Source organism: Chelonia mydas, chromosome 20, assembly GCF_015237465.2.
Source record: "Chelonia mydas isolate rCheMyd1 chromosome 20, rCheMyd1.pri.v2, whole genome shotgun sequence".
Lineage (NCBI taxonomy): Eukaryota > Metazoa > Chordata > Testudines > Cheloniidae > Chelonia > Chelonia mydas.
This window is the reverse complement of record NC_051260.2, coordinates 390,795-407,133: the sequence shown is the minus strand read 5'-3', so window position 1 is coordinate 407,133 and position 16,339 is coordinate 390,795. Positions and strand designations below refer to the sequence as shown.

Here is a 16,339-nt window from a genome sequence, read left to right as displayed (position 1 = left end):
TGGCCCCGGATCACACAGGGAATCTGTGGCAGCAGGGGGACCCGCGTACCCATCGCCCAAGCCCATTGTTTAGATGAGGGACTTGCCGGGGGGCAGCTGTCTGGGTACAGACTCCCTGGTGCAGGCAGGGCCGCCTCTGCCTCCTGGTGTCGCCGGCTCCGGGAGGGTCTGTGCCACTTCCCGCCTCTTGGTGCAAGACCCGCCAAGGCTCCAGGGCCCATGGGATGAGCAGGGCTCGGGGCAGGACACAATCCGTGCATCCGGGAACCCTCCTGCGGCCCTGGTGACCTGGTGACCCCCCGCCCTGCAAGCTCTGTCTGGCCTCGCGCCTCAGGCTGCCCGCCGCCAGGGGTCACTCGCTCCCCCGCAAGGGGAGGGGAACAGAACAGCGAGAGATTAGTGCGCACGCGCACAGACTTCTGGGCAAGGAGGGGCGGGGAAGAATAGTGCGCATGCGCACCGAGGGAGCGCGCCCGCCCACCTCCCGGCTTTTTCCAACACGACGCGGGGCAGGGAGACGGGGCGTGGCCAAGGCTCGGGTGGGGCGTGGCCAGCGGCAGGAGGGGGTGTGGCCAAAGTCTGCCTCCCCTGGCGGGGCCGCCCGCTCTGCGCTGTAGGTGCCGCCGCCGTCTCCTCAGCAGCGACAGGTGCGCGGCTCCCGGCCGCCGCCCGGCGCAGGTGGGTTGTTGCGGGCGCTGGGGCCGCCTGGCCCGGTCCGGAGCCGCCTGGTTCCCCTCAGGGGTCCGGTGCCCGGCTTGCTGCGGCGCCTGGGTCGGGTCCGGCCCGGGAGCCGGGTCCCGCCGCGCCCGGACACCCCTGGGCCGGCGGGTTCGGCCCGTCGGAGCCCGGGTTCCCTCCGAGGGTCTGGCCCAGGCCGCTTCCCCGCGCCGCGGCGCCGGGGCCGGGTGGTGGGGCTGGGCGCCCCCAGGCCCTGGCTTCCCCCCGGGCCCCGGCGGGCCGAGCTGCCCCGTGCCCGGAGCGACCTGCCGGCTGAAGCTCCGCTCCCTGCCCGCAGCGCGGGCCGCCGTGGCGGGCGGGGGCCTGGCTCGGTCCGTCCCGCAGGCAGCTGTCACAGCCGCCGCTGCTCCCTGTGCCCCCAGGGCTGTGGGGGGAGCCCCTGGGGCGGCGGGTCTGCCAGAGCGCACGGGTCCGCCCTGACACGAGCCCTCGTAAACGGGGCGCGCTTGGGGCGGGCTGGGTCAAGCCTTTATGCCCGTCTTATGCCCTGGGTTCGCTTCCGGCCCCTCCCGAGTCCTGGAAAGCGGCTCGGCAAACCGCAGCAGGAGGAAGCCGCTAGTCGTGCCCACCGTGGGAATTGCTCTGGAATGAAAGCTGGCCATGTGACCCTTTGCTTGCTTTAGCTACTTTAAAAACCTAAAAGACTGTGCCGCTCTCAAGCTGTGCTGTTATACAGTAAATCAAACCAATGCCCTTAGGAGCTTTTGCTGTATAAAGTTCTCATGACTGCATAAATCTTGGATAGATTTGCCACCTCCATGTTCAAAATGAAACCGAACAGAAATGGTTTCTTCATATTGTTACCCTGTTTGGCCTTAGTGGCTAGTTTAACAAAAAAAAACTCTGGAGTCTAGTAGGTGGTTCTAATTAGGTGTAGAAATTGGTGATAGTCAAGTATTTATTTCTCTAATGCACTCTTCTTTATTTACAAAGAACACATAAAGCCCTGTGTCTCTGAATGCAGAAAGAATTAAGAAGCAGAAGACCGTTTTGTTTTTGTAACTCACAGCCCCAAGCAGTCTGTACCCCCAACCCAAAAACTTCTCCCCAGGTTTCTTCTAGGGACAGCTACATTCTTTCAACTGCTCTTTCCAGCTGTCTTTCACTCTCTCTTTTCCAGTTTCTGTTTTGCCTTCCCATACATGTACCACCTATCCAAAACAGTACTCAGCAAAACTTCCTTGATGGGTTCACATATTTCTTTTGTCTTAGGTGGGGGTTTATCTTTACAGTAATGGTAGGCACGAACTCACCATTCAGTTATCAGTCTCAATGAGGTTTTAACTTCATCCATAACAAGGTTTCACTGAGCTCATAATATAAATTGTCTGATCACTTGTGTTTATTTTCTCTCTTTTTCTGTGCTATGCAGTATTGAAAATTCAGCAATGAAAGTTGTCTGCTCCCATCTTTCAAAGAAATGAAAGGTGTCTGATGGCATCTTGTTACGTTTGTGGAGAGCCTGTTTTATATAGGCTGCTAACAAATATTTAGTCAAGGGCATGGTATAGTCTTCACATTCTTTCAGGATATGCCCTAAATACTAGGTGAACTCTTTGAAATGCGATTTAAGAAAAAAGCCCCAGTAATAATTATTTTGCTGTTACAAGCCTCTCATACCATTAAAGAGGAAAAATGTTTAGGGTTATCCTCCCTTTTCCAGCTTTGGTACAAATCTGGACCACAGTATCTTCATGAGCTACAGTGTTATGGTTGTAGGTTACACCCTAATTTGATAACCACCTTGTTTCTGTGTAAGATTGTCTCAAGTGACTTGTTCATGGCCACCTTTCCTCCTCAAGTGTGGACTTATTTGTTTGGGGTAGGAAATCCAGGAATAGTTTTGAATTTTGAATTGAGCGGTTGGGAAACTGAAAACTTATATTCAAAAATGATTAAACAAGAAAACATTCAGATTTTCCTGCCACAATTCCAGGAAATAGTGCAGTTAGCATTTTGTCCTATTCTGGAATATTATGGTTGTGGTGTCTTCAGATCTAATTGACTGATGGAGACTTTGATCTTATTCTATTAATTGAAAGATTAGACTGTATAGTGAACCCAAAGAGCCTTATTCTTTCAGAATTTCTCAAGTGGGAGGTAATGTTTAGTTCAAGGTACTATGTTATGGTAGTACACGATATTAATAGGATCTGTGAACTTCTTGAGCAGTGCACATTCTCTTTTATTTATGTTGATTACCTGCAAATTTTTAAAGTACGTTCTACAGAGAGAGAATTCTGCTGTTGTGGTATAGAATCTTAATTTGTCTTCTATAAACAGTATCATAGCTGGTATCTTTATCAGCTTAGGAGCACCTGTACATCCATTGTTCTTCCTTGGGCAGTAGGAATATTTCTACAATTCCTACTGTATCTGTTTTAATAAACTTCTGTTAGACAGTCAAGTGATTCAACAGGTGTATCTCTCTGTATTTTTAGCTTGACCAATTTGTAAACTAGCATTCAACTAATGAAATTAAACATTAATTTTTTTTAGAGGATGGTCTTCTGTTTTTGTTTTTTTGTGGTGTGCAGTGCCCCCAGTGGTTCAGCAGAATGTGACAGAAATATATTTATAATAATTGGTCTGATATTTCTTAGGGTGACAATATCGGTTAAAAATGTAATTTTTACATGTTCAACTTTTAACTGAACATCCTGAATATTTGAATTGTACAGGCAAAGCCTATTCCTAAAGGAGGTTGGCTCTTAGGCTATGTCTACGCTACTGCGGTAAGTCGACCTACGGTACGCAACTCCAGCTACGTGAATAACAGCTGGCGTCAACGCACCTTAGGTCGAGTTACAGCAGGGGACTTACCTTACTCTTCTTGTTGGGGATAGAGTACAGGGGTCGACTGGAGAGCAATCTGCTGTCGATTTGGCAGGTCTTCACTAGACCCGCTAAATTGACCGCCGGTGGATTGATCTCAGAGCCTCGATCCTGGCTGTAGTTTAGACCTGCCCTTAGCAAATGTGAAGAAGCTTAATGAGAGGTTGTGGTAGCTACTGCTACTTCAGTGTTCTGTTGGCATTGAAGTCAATAGCTTGGTAGCTAGACAGTTAAGCGTCTCTGAGCCCCAGGCAGAATCGGGTATTTGTGTTGATGCAGATATCTGAGCCTTTTACCAAAGAACACTTTGTATGAATATAAGTCCATTATTCAGTATGTTAATGACCCCTCATATTTGAATATGGTCCTGCTGATTTAACACAGATATTTATCAGATCTGGTTTTAACAGCAAATGCTTGTACTACCGCTGAGTCTTAAATCTAGGTTTTTACATCATGTTTAAAACAAGAATTGTGAATGCCATTTCCCAGAAAGTTGTCATTCTGAGCAGTAAATATCTGAGACTTAGGTGCTATTATTTCTGAGAAAATGGCTCCAAAGTCTCTGTAGATCAGAAAACTGGCAGGGAGATGTTTGTTTCTGTATTCTATGGTACCAAAGTTAAAATTCAGCAAAGTGGCCTGGTGTTTTGTATCTCTTGTTTGTTACATGCCCAGCTATTGAAGATTTTTCCTCATACGATGACCTAATGAGTCATAGTCCTGATAAATTACTATTTAGATGACAAACAAATGAACTTCTAAAAATCCTAGGACCTTCCTGTGAGTGCAAAAAGATACAACACTGAGCAACATACATAAAACCTGAAAGTGCATATACTGCCTATAACTGTTGACCTGAAGAAGAGCTCTGCGTAAGCACGAAAGCTTGTCACTCTCTCCAACAGAAGTTGATCCAATAAAAGATACTGCCTCACGCACATCGTCTCCCTAATATCCTGGGATCAACATGGCTACAACAACACCGCATGTAACTATTGTAGGTTATCACCAGAAAAATAAATGTATACACCTCTATTTTATTTAGAAAAAAAAAAGATCTTGGGTAATGAATTGGCGGATTAGTGGGTCATCAATGGGATGATTTAGTTGGGGATTGGTCCTGCTTTGAGCAGGGGGTTGGACTAGATGACCTCCTGAGGTCTCCTCCAACCCTAAACTTCTATGATTCTGTGATCAATGTATACCTCTGCTCTGCTTCCGTTGATTTTGCTTTGTTGGTCCCACTGCTCAGCTCTGATGTCCCTTTTGCTATTAACTAATGAGCTGTTACAGCAGATGCTTCTTTTTGTAGACACCTCAATATAAATGTCTTTAAAAACAAACCACTCAGCCCTACCTGGAGGCAGCTAACTAATAGGTAGTCAAATCTGTGTATAAATATTTTCTCTAGATCTTCCAATATATCTATATATAGGTTTTACTCTACTATGGTAAATGTAAAGTTTTAATTTACAGTGGCTGTGATGCAAATGGGGAAGTTTAGTTATGGCTGATGTACCATTTTCTACTCCACCTTTTGTAAATTGTCATAAAAACTTGCCAGGCTCCAAATATTCTCATCCACCCTTCCACAATGATGATAAAAATGCTAGTTTACTACCCCATTTAACCCAGCACGCGTGCCCCCTCCCCCTCCCCCCAACACTAACTCAGCTCAAGATGAATTTTGCAAGGCTGTTTTAATAGGTTACCTTAGTTTGAGTGATTAGTGTATTAGACAGTTATAATGCTATTTCAGAGTTCTCAGTATCCTTACATAAAACAAACTAAAATATTCACTAAACCTGTAATCTTGTAGAGACTTGTATGTTCTTAAATTCATGTACAATGAGTAGTCATATTCAAGTCAGATGTTCCTGTGTCTGAGCTAGTTTCCTCTTGAGGTGGAATTGCAGTGGCGTGGTAGGGAACCTGCTTTTCTCAGTTCAGAGAAGTCTATGGTACCAAGCTTGGATCTGACAAGAACCATGCACCCACCTGGTTCCATATATGGTTTCATCTTACTCCAGAACTGTGATTTCCATGCCAATGAGGGCTCATTATCCACATGGAGAATACTCTAGATCTCCTCCAACAGATCCAAAGAGGGAGTAATTGGGGTGCTTTCCTTGCCTCCATCCCAGGAACATGGTTCTGTAACCCCTAAAATCTGTTTTGATTTTCATGGGATACCATTACAAGGTGATAACCCCATCGGCACAGCTAGTCATGCTTGGGAGACTCCTTTTGTAGAGAATCTCTTACTGGACTAGGCTAATGGGTTGGTCTTATGGTCCTTTGGAGCCCTTTTAAAGAAGGCTTGCAGTTGTTAAAGGTTTTACTTGGGTGCCTTTCCACAACATGCAAGAGGAATTTCTCACTGTGGTCTGAGGCAGATTACAATTTATTGTCCAAGAGGAACGTTTCTTAAATCCTCGTTCTTGCTGTTGCAACTCTTCTTTTATAAGACTAGTCAACCATGTTGGGCAAAACTCAAGGAAACTCAGAACTACGCTACCAAAAATACAACAAAACAGTTGAAAAGCTAAAATAAAAACACTTTTAATCTTTAATGCTAACAATGTAAATTATTTACAGCCAGATTTGAATGGAGCAGGGAAGAAGTTGGTTCCATGACTCGTCAAGCAGAGAGAAAGGAGTTGATGAGGCAGGTTATTTATGTACTCTCCCTATGGAATGTGTAGCTTGAGGGAATTTCTCATTCCTCCTATCGGGCAAATACTGCTCAAAAAGGTTCCATAACAATGTAGCTAGGCATATGACTTCTACAGTGGGACTGTGGAGGTAGATACATTTGGAGTACAGACATTGGTGCTAGCAAGTAACCCCTTTATTATCTACGCTTCTGGATTTCTCTGGGTGCCTTGTCTGTGTCCTTTAGATTGTGAATCTCTGGGGCAGAGAATGTCTTTGTATTGTGCAGCACAGAGCATGTTTGTACAAAACAGATAGATAGTAAACTAATACTCGTAGTCAATGAATATTGCTTTCTGGAAGTGGTCTGGAATGAATTACCCAGAAGAGGCTAGGAAGTAGCATGGATGCTTTAGAAACATGATGAATTTTTAAACAAAGTAAGAAAGATATTGGAAGGTGTTAAGAATATGGAACACAGGTTTGTTAACATCTTCCTGACAACTTTCATTTTGTGTGTGTGTGCATGCATACTACTTTACTTCAATTTTGAAAAACATAACAGTGATTGCTCCTGTTATGGAAGAGATGTTTGCTGGAATGAGTCATGATTGTTTTAACACAGATGTGCCCTGTAGGTAAAGGAGTGGTATCTGAAAAGTAATGAATGTGTTATCTGCTGGAAGTCAAAATTATTACTATCAAAGGTAAATGAACAGAATGTTAGTGTTTAAAACAAGGTGTGTTGTTTAAACATTCCTGTTTACTTTCACCTTCCTTTGCATATTCTTTCTGTTACAACAGTGCAGCATTTTAATGTCCGTATCAGCTGGCCACCTCATCTTGGTAACAGGATTTTCCTCCTAAATGATCTGACCTTCAACAAATTAAAAATTACAAAAGAGAAGTCTTTTTGTATACATCTTAATTGCTTACAAAATGAACTAATTCCACTCCTGTCACTATTCCACCAAGTTGTACACCCAAACCAGGGTGAAACTGCAAAATCACACAATAGAGATAACTGAAAGTGAAATCCAGCTTTGTTACATGCGCCCTGTTTAGAGCGTGTCGGTCATTTTCAGTTAGCGTTAAACAGCAGGCTTAATCCTGTAAAGCCCAGGTATGGAGCATTACATGTAAAAGTGCAAAGTACAAAGCATGGAGAAACTGATCCTGTTTTAACGAGCATTTCTGTGTAGTTAAGAGAGGGATATATTAGCACATGGATTACACTTACCCACAAATCTCAGCTATGCCTATTCACTGTCCCTTGGCTTCTTGGCATCCTTGGAAGGGAACAGACTAACTGGTGACTAGAGACTCTTCTACAATGGAATTTTCTTTGGTTATAGCCATACATAAACGGGCATTATTCCTGTGCAAATAGTGGCCTTGTCTGTCTATGCTGCACTTTGCACAAAAGCAGCTATATCAGTGATGGCTGTAATTGAGGAAAATCTCTTGGTGTAGACAAGGCCTTGTTAATGTGAAGGAATGTATCTAGAACTTGTGCACCTTTTAACTTCCACTTACACTGGAGCACAGCAGCCTTGCAGGAGCAAGGCCTTAATGTCTGTAGACATTTAGTGCAAAATTATTTGTGTATGGAAGAATCTTGCTGCTAAGTGATTTGTGATCACGTGGGCTTCACTACATGCTCTCTTTCTGTGCTAGAAAAGGATCTTACAGGCTAGTTTCACTGGATTTTCAGTGTCATGAGACAAGACTTTATAAGCAAGTACTTTGAGTAACTTTTCATCTTGTGAACACATGCACTGTCTGCCCTAACTATGCAAAAATGTTTCAGAGTACATAGTTTGGAAAGTGTCAAGAGACTGACATCAGTAATATCAAATCCATCCAGAACTGAAATTACAGTCATAGTCCCCTTTATGACCCTTTTCAGGGATTTGAAACTTGGCCCTTGAAAATTTCAGCTGGGCATAGAAAGTCTCTGAGGTTTAGCACAGTAGTTCCTTGTTTGGTTTTCCCCCACCCACCCTACCATTTGAGGACCCAGTAGTATGTTTTTTGTTTTTTACTGTTTGATATTGTGGCTAATATGAAAGCAAAACTTCCTATACAAACTCTAGTTTTGGCACTGGTTTGTCAATATGTCTTGGATAGTACAATAGTCTTGTTGTCCTTTCAGTACTTGTGCCAGTGAAATTCAAATGGGCTGTTCTGAAGAACCCTGTCCTTGGTGGAGACACATCCATGGATGCTTCCTGGTGCGCAGTGGTTACCATCTCTAGTACCTGAAGTTGGAAAAAGTTAGAATGTATTGACTTGTCCACCTACAGATTTTTAAGAGTTGTGCTCCAACTGCATCAGGAGTGTAGCCTGAAAGGATTGATCTGAAATCTGTCTAATGGTAGTGCAGCCTGGATTTGCTGTGCTTGCAAAGTGTCTGCTTCCAAACCAGGAAGTAATCATGAGTGCATCGTATCATAAAATAGGTTATCATCCTTATACGCATTTTTCCCTATTCTGGGTCCTTTTTTGCATAGGTTAGAAAAATGTCCCTAGAGAAGTATGCTAGTTCTCTGCCTTTCGCTGTGGTGACACTGTCAAATTTTCTTAGTGCTTCCATTTCAGGTGTGATTTTTACTCCGAGTGGATCTGTGGAGCTATATTCTGAGGGCTCGTCAGCATCTAGTAAGTAAATCTTTTTTTCACTTGTGAATAGAACAAATTAAATACAGGAAACTGAAAAAATATCAGTCTAGGTCGCATTTCTTTACTGTAACACTAAGGATCCCTCTATCAATTTATGCTCCCATATCTTATGGGAGCAATCTTCAGACATGTGAGAAGAGATGTTACCTTAAAAACAATGTCACCTTGCAGTGTCTCTGGCGTGATCAACTGATATTTTGCTCCCCAATATCACAGAAAGGAGGAACAAGCAACATGCCCATTAGGAGTCAAATCATTTGTGGCGTTATCATGGGGCCCTCAAAACTGTTCTAAAAAAATAATAATTGGATATGCGTAAATTCTGGTTTTGCTTTCTGACAGCTTCCACACTAACGAGCTGTTCAAAACCATGTCCCAGTTTACAGCAGTACAGTATGTTTAAAGCCATTCCTCTAGGTAACTGAGAACTGTTGTAATATCAAGTTTGCAGACCTGTCTATGAGCAGAGGACTAGTTCCAACTCACAAAGGAAGCGGCTGCTGCCTTAAATCTGAAGACCATGACAATAAATGAGCAATGTTTGCATAGGAATTACATCCTCTTAGGTTTCATAACTCTAACCTTCTTACATAAATGCCTGAAGGTTTGTTTTAGAAGCCAGAGTGGGTAAGGGCAGGCAGGGCTTCCTGGAGCTTTTCGTGCCATGGAGCCTATGGATCTGAATTGTGGGGGGTCTCCTGTTAGCGTTCTTTTCACTCTGAGCTTGTCTTCTCTTCCCATTCTGTTGCAATGGTCAGTGTTTTTACCAGTAAAATAGATTATAAAGTTGCTTGAATATGATTTTTAATCTAGAGCTATTGATTTAGTTTTTTATCCACTTGATCCAAGGAGCCTGCAGTGACTGTTACTTGGCAACAATTATATGAAACATGCTTGTAGTGCCCAAATAAAGACTGACAATTTGTAGCCAGTCAGTCCAAATCCTTTTTGGATCACTATTTCATATTGATTGCTTCCTTGCTTTGTCTTTCATAGATATTTCTGCTTTCACAAGATGGAGCCATCTCCATTTAACAGAAGACAATGGACATCACACTCTCTGAGAATCACTGCCAAAGAGCTTTCTCTAGTCAACAAGAATAAGTCATCAGCTCTCCTTGAGAGATTCTCCAAGTAAGTGCTGTGAGGCTTTAGTTCAAAAACAGGTGTGTAGCCTAGCAGCTGACACCTTGCAAGCTGATGGTGGCCATTCGCCATCTGCACTGCTTACCTTTTTAAAATTCAGTTAAACCCCATCCTCTGTGCAATAAAATACTCATAGAATGTGCTTCAGGCAATTGGCAAATCCTGATGCATTAGCCATAGAACTACAATACCCCTTTCCGGCTGCCATTGTGAGCACTAGCACCCCCTCCTGCTGGAAGAGAAGGTGGAACCTTGACGGTTGATTCATGATATTCTATTAGGCATCCATAGTTGGGGCTTAGTAGCTACCACCCATGGATTTACTCTTCCATCAGAAACAGATCTTTGCATCCTTTGTATGAGATGAAAAGTTCACCAGTCCTACACTTTCTGCAAGGCATGGTGGCGAGCAGGATCTCCTTTCACAACTACAGCATAATTCCAGTTTGAAGCCCAGTACTGACAGTTGCCAATAATGGATTTCCTGATAGGAAACCCAAGGGGTTAAAAGGGCTAGTCTAGAAACAGTATTTTAACAAAGGGTTCTTCATAGATCTGCCCCTTAGCCTGTGGTAATCTTTGTTTACTGGGGGAGTGTTCACTTGCAGAGAGGCAAGATAGACTGTGGAATCTTAGATTGGTTTCCCATTCAAACAATAACGCTTTATTGTAACCAAGAAAGAAGGCAGCCCCACTCAGAAAACACTTACATTAAGTGTGCTTGCTGGAAATGCATGTCATTGGTACTTGAGAAATGTGCAGACCACAGGTGGGACCTTCAGTGTAAATTGGGCACCTAACTCCCTTAGTCTGCTTTGAAAATCCCAGACTATTTTAATAATATAGGCTGGTATCAACTTCTGTAACTGGTAATGGGATGTGTGGAAGCCTCTCATGAGAGGCTGCTCCTCTGAATTATTTTTTAAATAACTGATCTCTAGTCCATTCCTGGAACATGCTATTTTGTTCTTTAGAAGTGTTGAGCGCAAGGAAGAAAATGCTTGTTATGTCCGTCGTCAGTGATTCAATTGCCTCTAACTGTGATTTTGAAATTGAGCCTGGTCAATTTGCTAAACTTTAATAATCCTTTAAAATGGCATTTACTGGAGTAATTCACCGCACTATACTTTAACCAAGCAGGGCTTCCCTACCCTCATGAAAGCAATGGCAGGGCTATTTAGAAAAGGACACTTCAGTTACCACTGGGTTCACCAATCTTGAAATCCACATCAGGAAACCTAATCCTACTACAGCTCTTTCAGCTAAATCTACTGCTTTTAAAACCATTTTTATATCCCAAAATACCATGCAAACTGCCTGGCTCTTCTCAACTTGACTAACTATTAGTGAAATTGAGGGGCTGTTAGTGCAGACTTAAACCATGCATTGTGCAGACTCCTTTCCGATACTGGCACAATACCTCAGTCCCTGCCTTTAACATCCATGTCTTTCCAGGCTGCCGCCTTCTTCAGTCTTCTGATATTTTTTCCAATGCACTCACTTTTTGCCTGTAGTGTCCTTGCTTTTCCATTGCTGGGTCTCATGCACAACTCTGCCTGTGAACCTTGTTCCACCCATGCAGTTGCCCTGCCATTTACAGTCCTGGGCTTATCCAGCAATGGTAGTCAGTTGTACAAAAATGGAGAGATTTCTCATAGATTAGGATGAGATCACCATGTTAATTGTTGCAAGTGGCCAATCAGGATTTGAGCAAAAGCTTTCAAAATGTGCAAAACTAATACATAAATCCAATATGCTAGAACCTCACCATCTCGTCTTACCTTGTAGGCTACAACTGTAGTGCACGCCTTTGAACAGCAGAGACCCAAACTTGTTACCAGACACGCTGAAATCAGTACTTTGCTTCAGTGATGGATACTCTTTGGGTGTTGCTAGTGTTCAGGGGTTGTGATGGGCAAAAGAATCGGCAAAGAAATGAGACAGACGAGACAAAATTTACTCTCCTAGAAATTAAACACTAAATTTGGGGAATATAAATGTCCCCCTCCCCCAGTGAGCTGCTATTGATAGAGTAGGTCCAAATTCTGCAATGCTACCAATGGCTGCAGCTCCCCTGACTCCAATGAAGTTACACTCAGATATGCAGAGCTGATAATCTTGGCCCATGTTTCCATAAACTGATCACATTCCTTCTACAGGCGTTTCCTTATTTTGAAAAATCAGTTAAGGTTTTGAGTTAAGTCTTGGCTCTGCACAAGCCTGAGCTCCTGGTTACACAAGTGTATTTCTGCCACATGCTCCATTGTCATGGAAGTTAGCTACCTGGGGCTGTCGGTCTTTCCCAGAATCAGGTGTTTGCAGTGGCTTTTACTCTGCACGCACTTCATTTCAGCAGCCAAATAAAATAGCCTTCGGGCACCAGCCTAACTGTTCCCTGCCACTCTTTCTGTCCCCAACTGAGCTGTTTGTTGGCCTTTTATCTGAGGATCAGGTGACCTGCTGATGATCACGCGATGCCTGACATCCAATCAATCACCTGGGATGCATCTAATCAGTCAGAGGTGGGGGCTAAGCCAGCTCCTTTAAAGGGCCACCGTACCCTCTGACACATCTTGAGTCTGCTTTCTCCAGTACATCTTTGTGTCTCTATCCAGGAAGAGGCAGAGCAGCAAGGGACTCGCCCCGTTTGTTGCTCACTTCAGTTCCGTGCCTTGCCATGAAGGAACTGTGTTGGGAAGACAAACTTGGAAGCTTTGTAGCACAGTACATCCTAGATCCTCAAGGCTTGGACCAACGTAACTACATCCATCAAGTGCAGGCGCTTGTGTGGTTTTCTTCTGTCCTGCAGAATGGAAGTTGCTTGTGCAGCTTATGGGGTGGGAGAGCAGCACAGGCTTTCTGCTTCTTTAGACTAACAAAGGAGAGGGAGAGAGAAACCTCCCATGCAAGATGCACAAATCCAGCACAGAGGGTAATAAATGGCCTGATAAAAAAATCAGTGATAGTGTACAAATATAGGCGGGGTGGTAAGAGATTTTCTTCTAGTGGATTAGGCCACCAGATAAGGTTTAGTCATGGGGGTAGCACCAGCAGATATTTGAAGAGCTGTGAGTTTATAATGTCCTTTCAAATCTGCTAATATGTCACTAACTGGCCTTAACTTGGTGACAATTTGGCTTTAAAATTAAACCTCCAAACAGTTTTGTGATTTAACTTTTTAAAAACCCTCATATATGACATGTTCAGAGGCTAGAGAATAATAAGGATGATATATGCAATCTGTTCTTAGGTTACTTAAGCATCTTTCAGCATCAGGCCCCAAGCAGGCAAGAGAGATCTAAGTGGTGTGTTTGATTCCAGTGATATGATGACATGGATGTGACTGCAAGACAGCTGGAGTTGTAAGGCTCCTGAATGGTACACTGGGGAATTCAGAGGCAGAATATAAATGTACCCAAATAGGAAACAGGCTACCATCCGTTGCTTCTGAAAAGTAGAACTTTAATGACCATAAATAAAGTTGTCGCTACAATGTTTTGGTGGGAAAACCTAGGGCTTTTTTACAGTTTATTTGGGCTCTCTTTTAGTCTTTGCAACCAACTGAACAAGGTCTTCCACGATCTCTTAGCTTTTGTTCTATCTGTCCAGGGTAATGAAGTATGGGGTGGATGCTGGGTTTTTTAATGGCTTTAAAATACCTTATTTGTCTGTAAGAGTTGTATTGCTCAAAAGAACGTGTCCCTGTACCTTGTTCATACACTTCTTTGTGTCTTTTACCACTTTTTCCATGACAACCCCAGCCATACCGATAAGTGTTTGAGATCTCCATTTTTTTGTTCATGAGGTCTGGAATGCATGTAATAGCCTTGTTGCAGGGTGAATGTGATCCCACCAAAGTATTTGGAACTTTGTAATCCAATTAAATCTTTTTTTTTTTTTTAATTTCCTCTCCCCCCTGCCCCTTCCCAAAAGGTATCAGAAAGCAGCTGAAGAAGCTACTGCAGAGAAAAAAAGAAATGTAAGTATTTATGATCCTTCTGGAATGAGAAGCATTATGTAAATTAGGATGACTAGCTATGTTACACCTTTCCAGAGACTGCTGCTCTTGAGGGAAGCTAACCAACCCATATGTGCTCTGTGGCTTTTTTGTACCTTGTGTTTGCAAGAAAACTTGCTCAGATGCAGTGTTTGCCTTTTTTCACTAAGGGCTTGCTTTTGGCCTGTCTTCTTGCACTGGGTTGACTGAAGCACAAGGAAGTCAAGTGACTTGCCCGAGGTCACACATTGAATCATTGGTTCAGTCCTAAGTAGAAGCCAAGATGCAGCTGGCTCTGAGTCCTCTGTTCTAATCACAAAACATGAATGGCCACCTCTGTTCTGAGCTGTAGGCAGCTGTATGGTTTCTATTCTTGTTTGCTCATTTCTTATCTATACTTTGAAGCTTAAAGGGATGCTGTCAGCTTCCAATAGTTCTAATTTGTTATCTTCCTTTCTAATTGCAGAATCCATTTAGGGGACCCTTCTCTGAAGTAGATTTTAAATCATTTGGACTTACTTGCCTTGGGAGAGGAGAGAGCGCTATTCTGTTTGGCTCTGCTATTAGTTTCACTTCCTCCCACTGCTCTGGGATCAGGGGACTCTAGTGAGTGAGAATGCACTAAAATGGCAAGTCTGCATTTACAAGCAGAATCTCTGCTTATTCTTCATTTAAAATGTACAGGGTTAACTACCGTGTCCAGAAGGAATGAGCAATTCTCTCTCTGAGCGTGCTTCCTCAGTCGTAGGTGAGCAATTTGATAGCACACTTAGTAAGCATTGCATGTCTTTTCTCTGGGTCACTGTAGCCAGAGAAAGAGAGACCAGGCAGGAGCCTGTTCAGTGCTCCTTCATTCCCATACTGTCAGGTCTCGGTAAGTCTTTGGATGATCATGTAGGACAATAATTCTTGGTTAAAACATTTATATTTAAACCTATTTATAAGAGCAAGTTGTGGGGTGCTTTGTAGGAAGTCCTCTCTCAGCATTAATAGGGAAGAATGCCAGCTCACTACTGGAAGCCATTGCATCACTTGTATGGGCAGGGCAAAGCAGAGCCTAAGCACAGAATGACTCATGGTATGAGGCATGCCAGAACTCCATATGCAGCAGTGCACCTGGGATTCAAGGAAACTCTAGCTGCAGGAACTTCAGTGTCTAATTCTGTTCTGAAAACCCTTCATGTGGGGGACCTTTTTTACCTCTTTAATACGTTGTGCCATTTTTCCCTACAACTTTGGTACTTGCTTTAAATACAGCGAGCAAATAAACTGATCTTTTCCTGAAGCTTAGGTGAATTCTAGTTAGTTTGTAAAGAAGCATTCAGAATGTGACTAGAAGAGTAATGGGGTGAGAGATTTAAATCCCAATATAGCTGCTAATCCTGTTTAATTCCCTAAAGCCTTGCAGACCTGTTCTACTTGCAGTTAGTTTCACTGATGGTAGGATCCATAAAGAGCAGACCACAAAAACGCAGCGCTGGCAGATGTTAGATGTGAATTTGCTAAATGCGGGGTTCTGTTGTTCGTATGTGGGGTAGTCACTGTTGAGCAGAAGTAGTCTGAAGGTACTTGAATCTGAGGGGCAGTATTGCTGTGGGTCACTACCAGCTAACCCAGAATATGTTCTGTTGGCTTATGGCGGTGGTGTGGCAATGCTTGTAGGACATAACTTACGTGCATGAGTATGTGCCGTTCAGTGATCACAATGTTACCTTTAGTAGAAGAATTAGATATTCTAGTGTATGATCAGATTTTATAAATGGATGCAGAAGAATTGTAATGTTTAATTTGTATTGTTGGCACTGAAATGCTGCCACTAACTGAAAGCAGAAATGCATAAATCCCAAGTAATAGTGGTTTCTGAAAGATAATCTTTAGTTCTTGGAATAGATAGTTAATTGTTCTCCCTGCTTCCCTTAGAGCAGATGGAAACGTTGCAACGTTTGGCATAGCACCCCTCCACATGTGGCTGCTTTTGCCATTGTTAACATAAGTCTCTCATTCTAAAGTCTGCTAGTGTTGATTCTGTTAGATTTCCTTAGTGTGTGGATTCAAGCCTTTTGTGTCTTATTTAACTCTCATTAGACCTTGATTCCCTTTTTTTCCTTATAAGGCCATCCTGTTTGATCACTTCCTGCTTCGGCTCCTAGCTTTTCTCTTCTCCCCCCTCCCCTATCCTAGATGCTTTCTCCATGTGGCACAGTTGTAACTATTCACAGCTGTCTGAAAGAGCAGCAGGCTAAGATCAGCACTGAGTCTTTGCTTCCTTTTGTACAGAAAAGA

At 43.3% G+C, this 16,339-nt stretch overlaps 1 protein-coding gene across 7 annotated transcripts in view; it reads left to right on the top strand.

The window, feature by feature from the left end:
- Positions 1-423: 423 nt before the first annotated feature.
- Positions 424-16,339, top strand: part of LIMA1 (LIM domain and actin binding 1) — a 41,520-nt gene continuing 25,604 nt past the window's right edge. The window contains exons 1-5 of one of the 7 annotated variants that reach the window (XM_043533168.1): positions 616-678; positions 8,387-8,465; positions 8,833-8,892; positions 9,910-10,047; positions 13,993-14,038. In XM_043533168.1, the coding sequence (XP_043389103.1) occupies positions 9,929-10,047; positions 13,993-14,038 (165 nt within the window). In that variant the 5' untranslated portion in view covers positions 616-678; positions 8,387-8,465; positions 8,833-8,892; positions 9,910-9,928. Of the gene's footprint in view, positions 679-8,386; positions 8,466-8,818; positions 8,893-9,909; positions 10,048-13,992; positions 14,039-16,339 lie in introns of all 7 variants that reach the window. The other 6 variants (XM_037883843.2, XM_043533171.1, XM_043533172.1 and 3 more) reach the window with 6 other exon arrangements.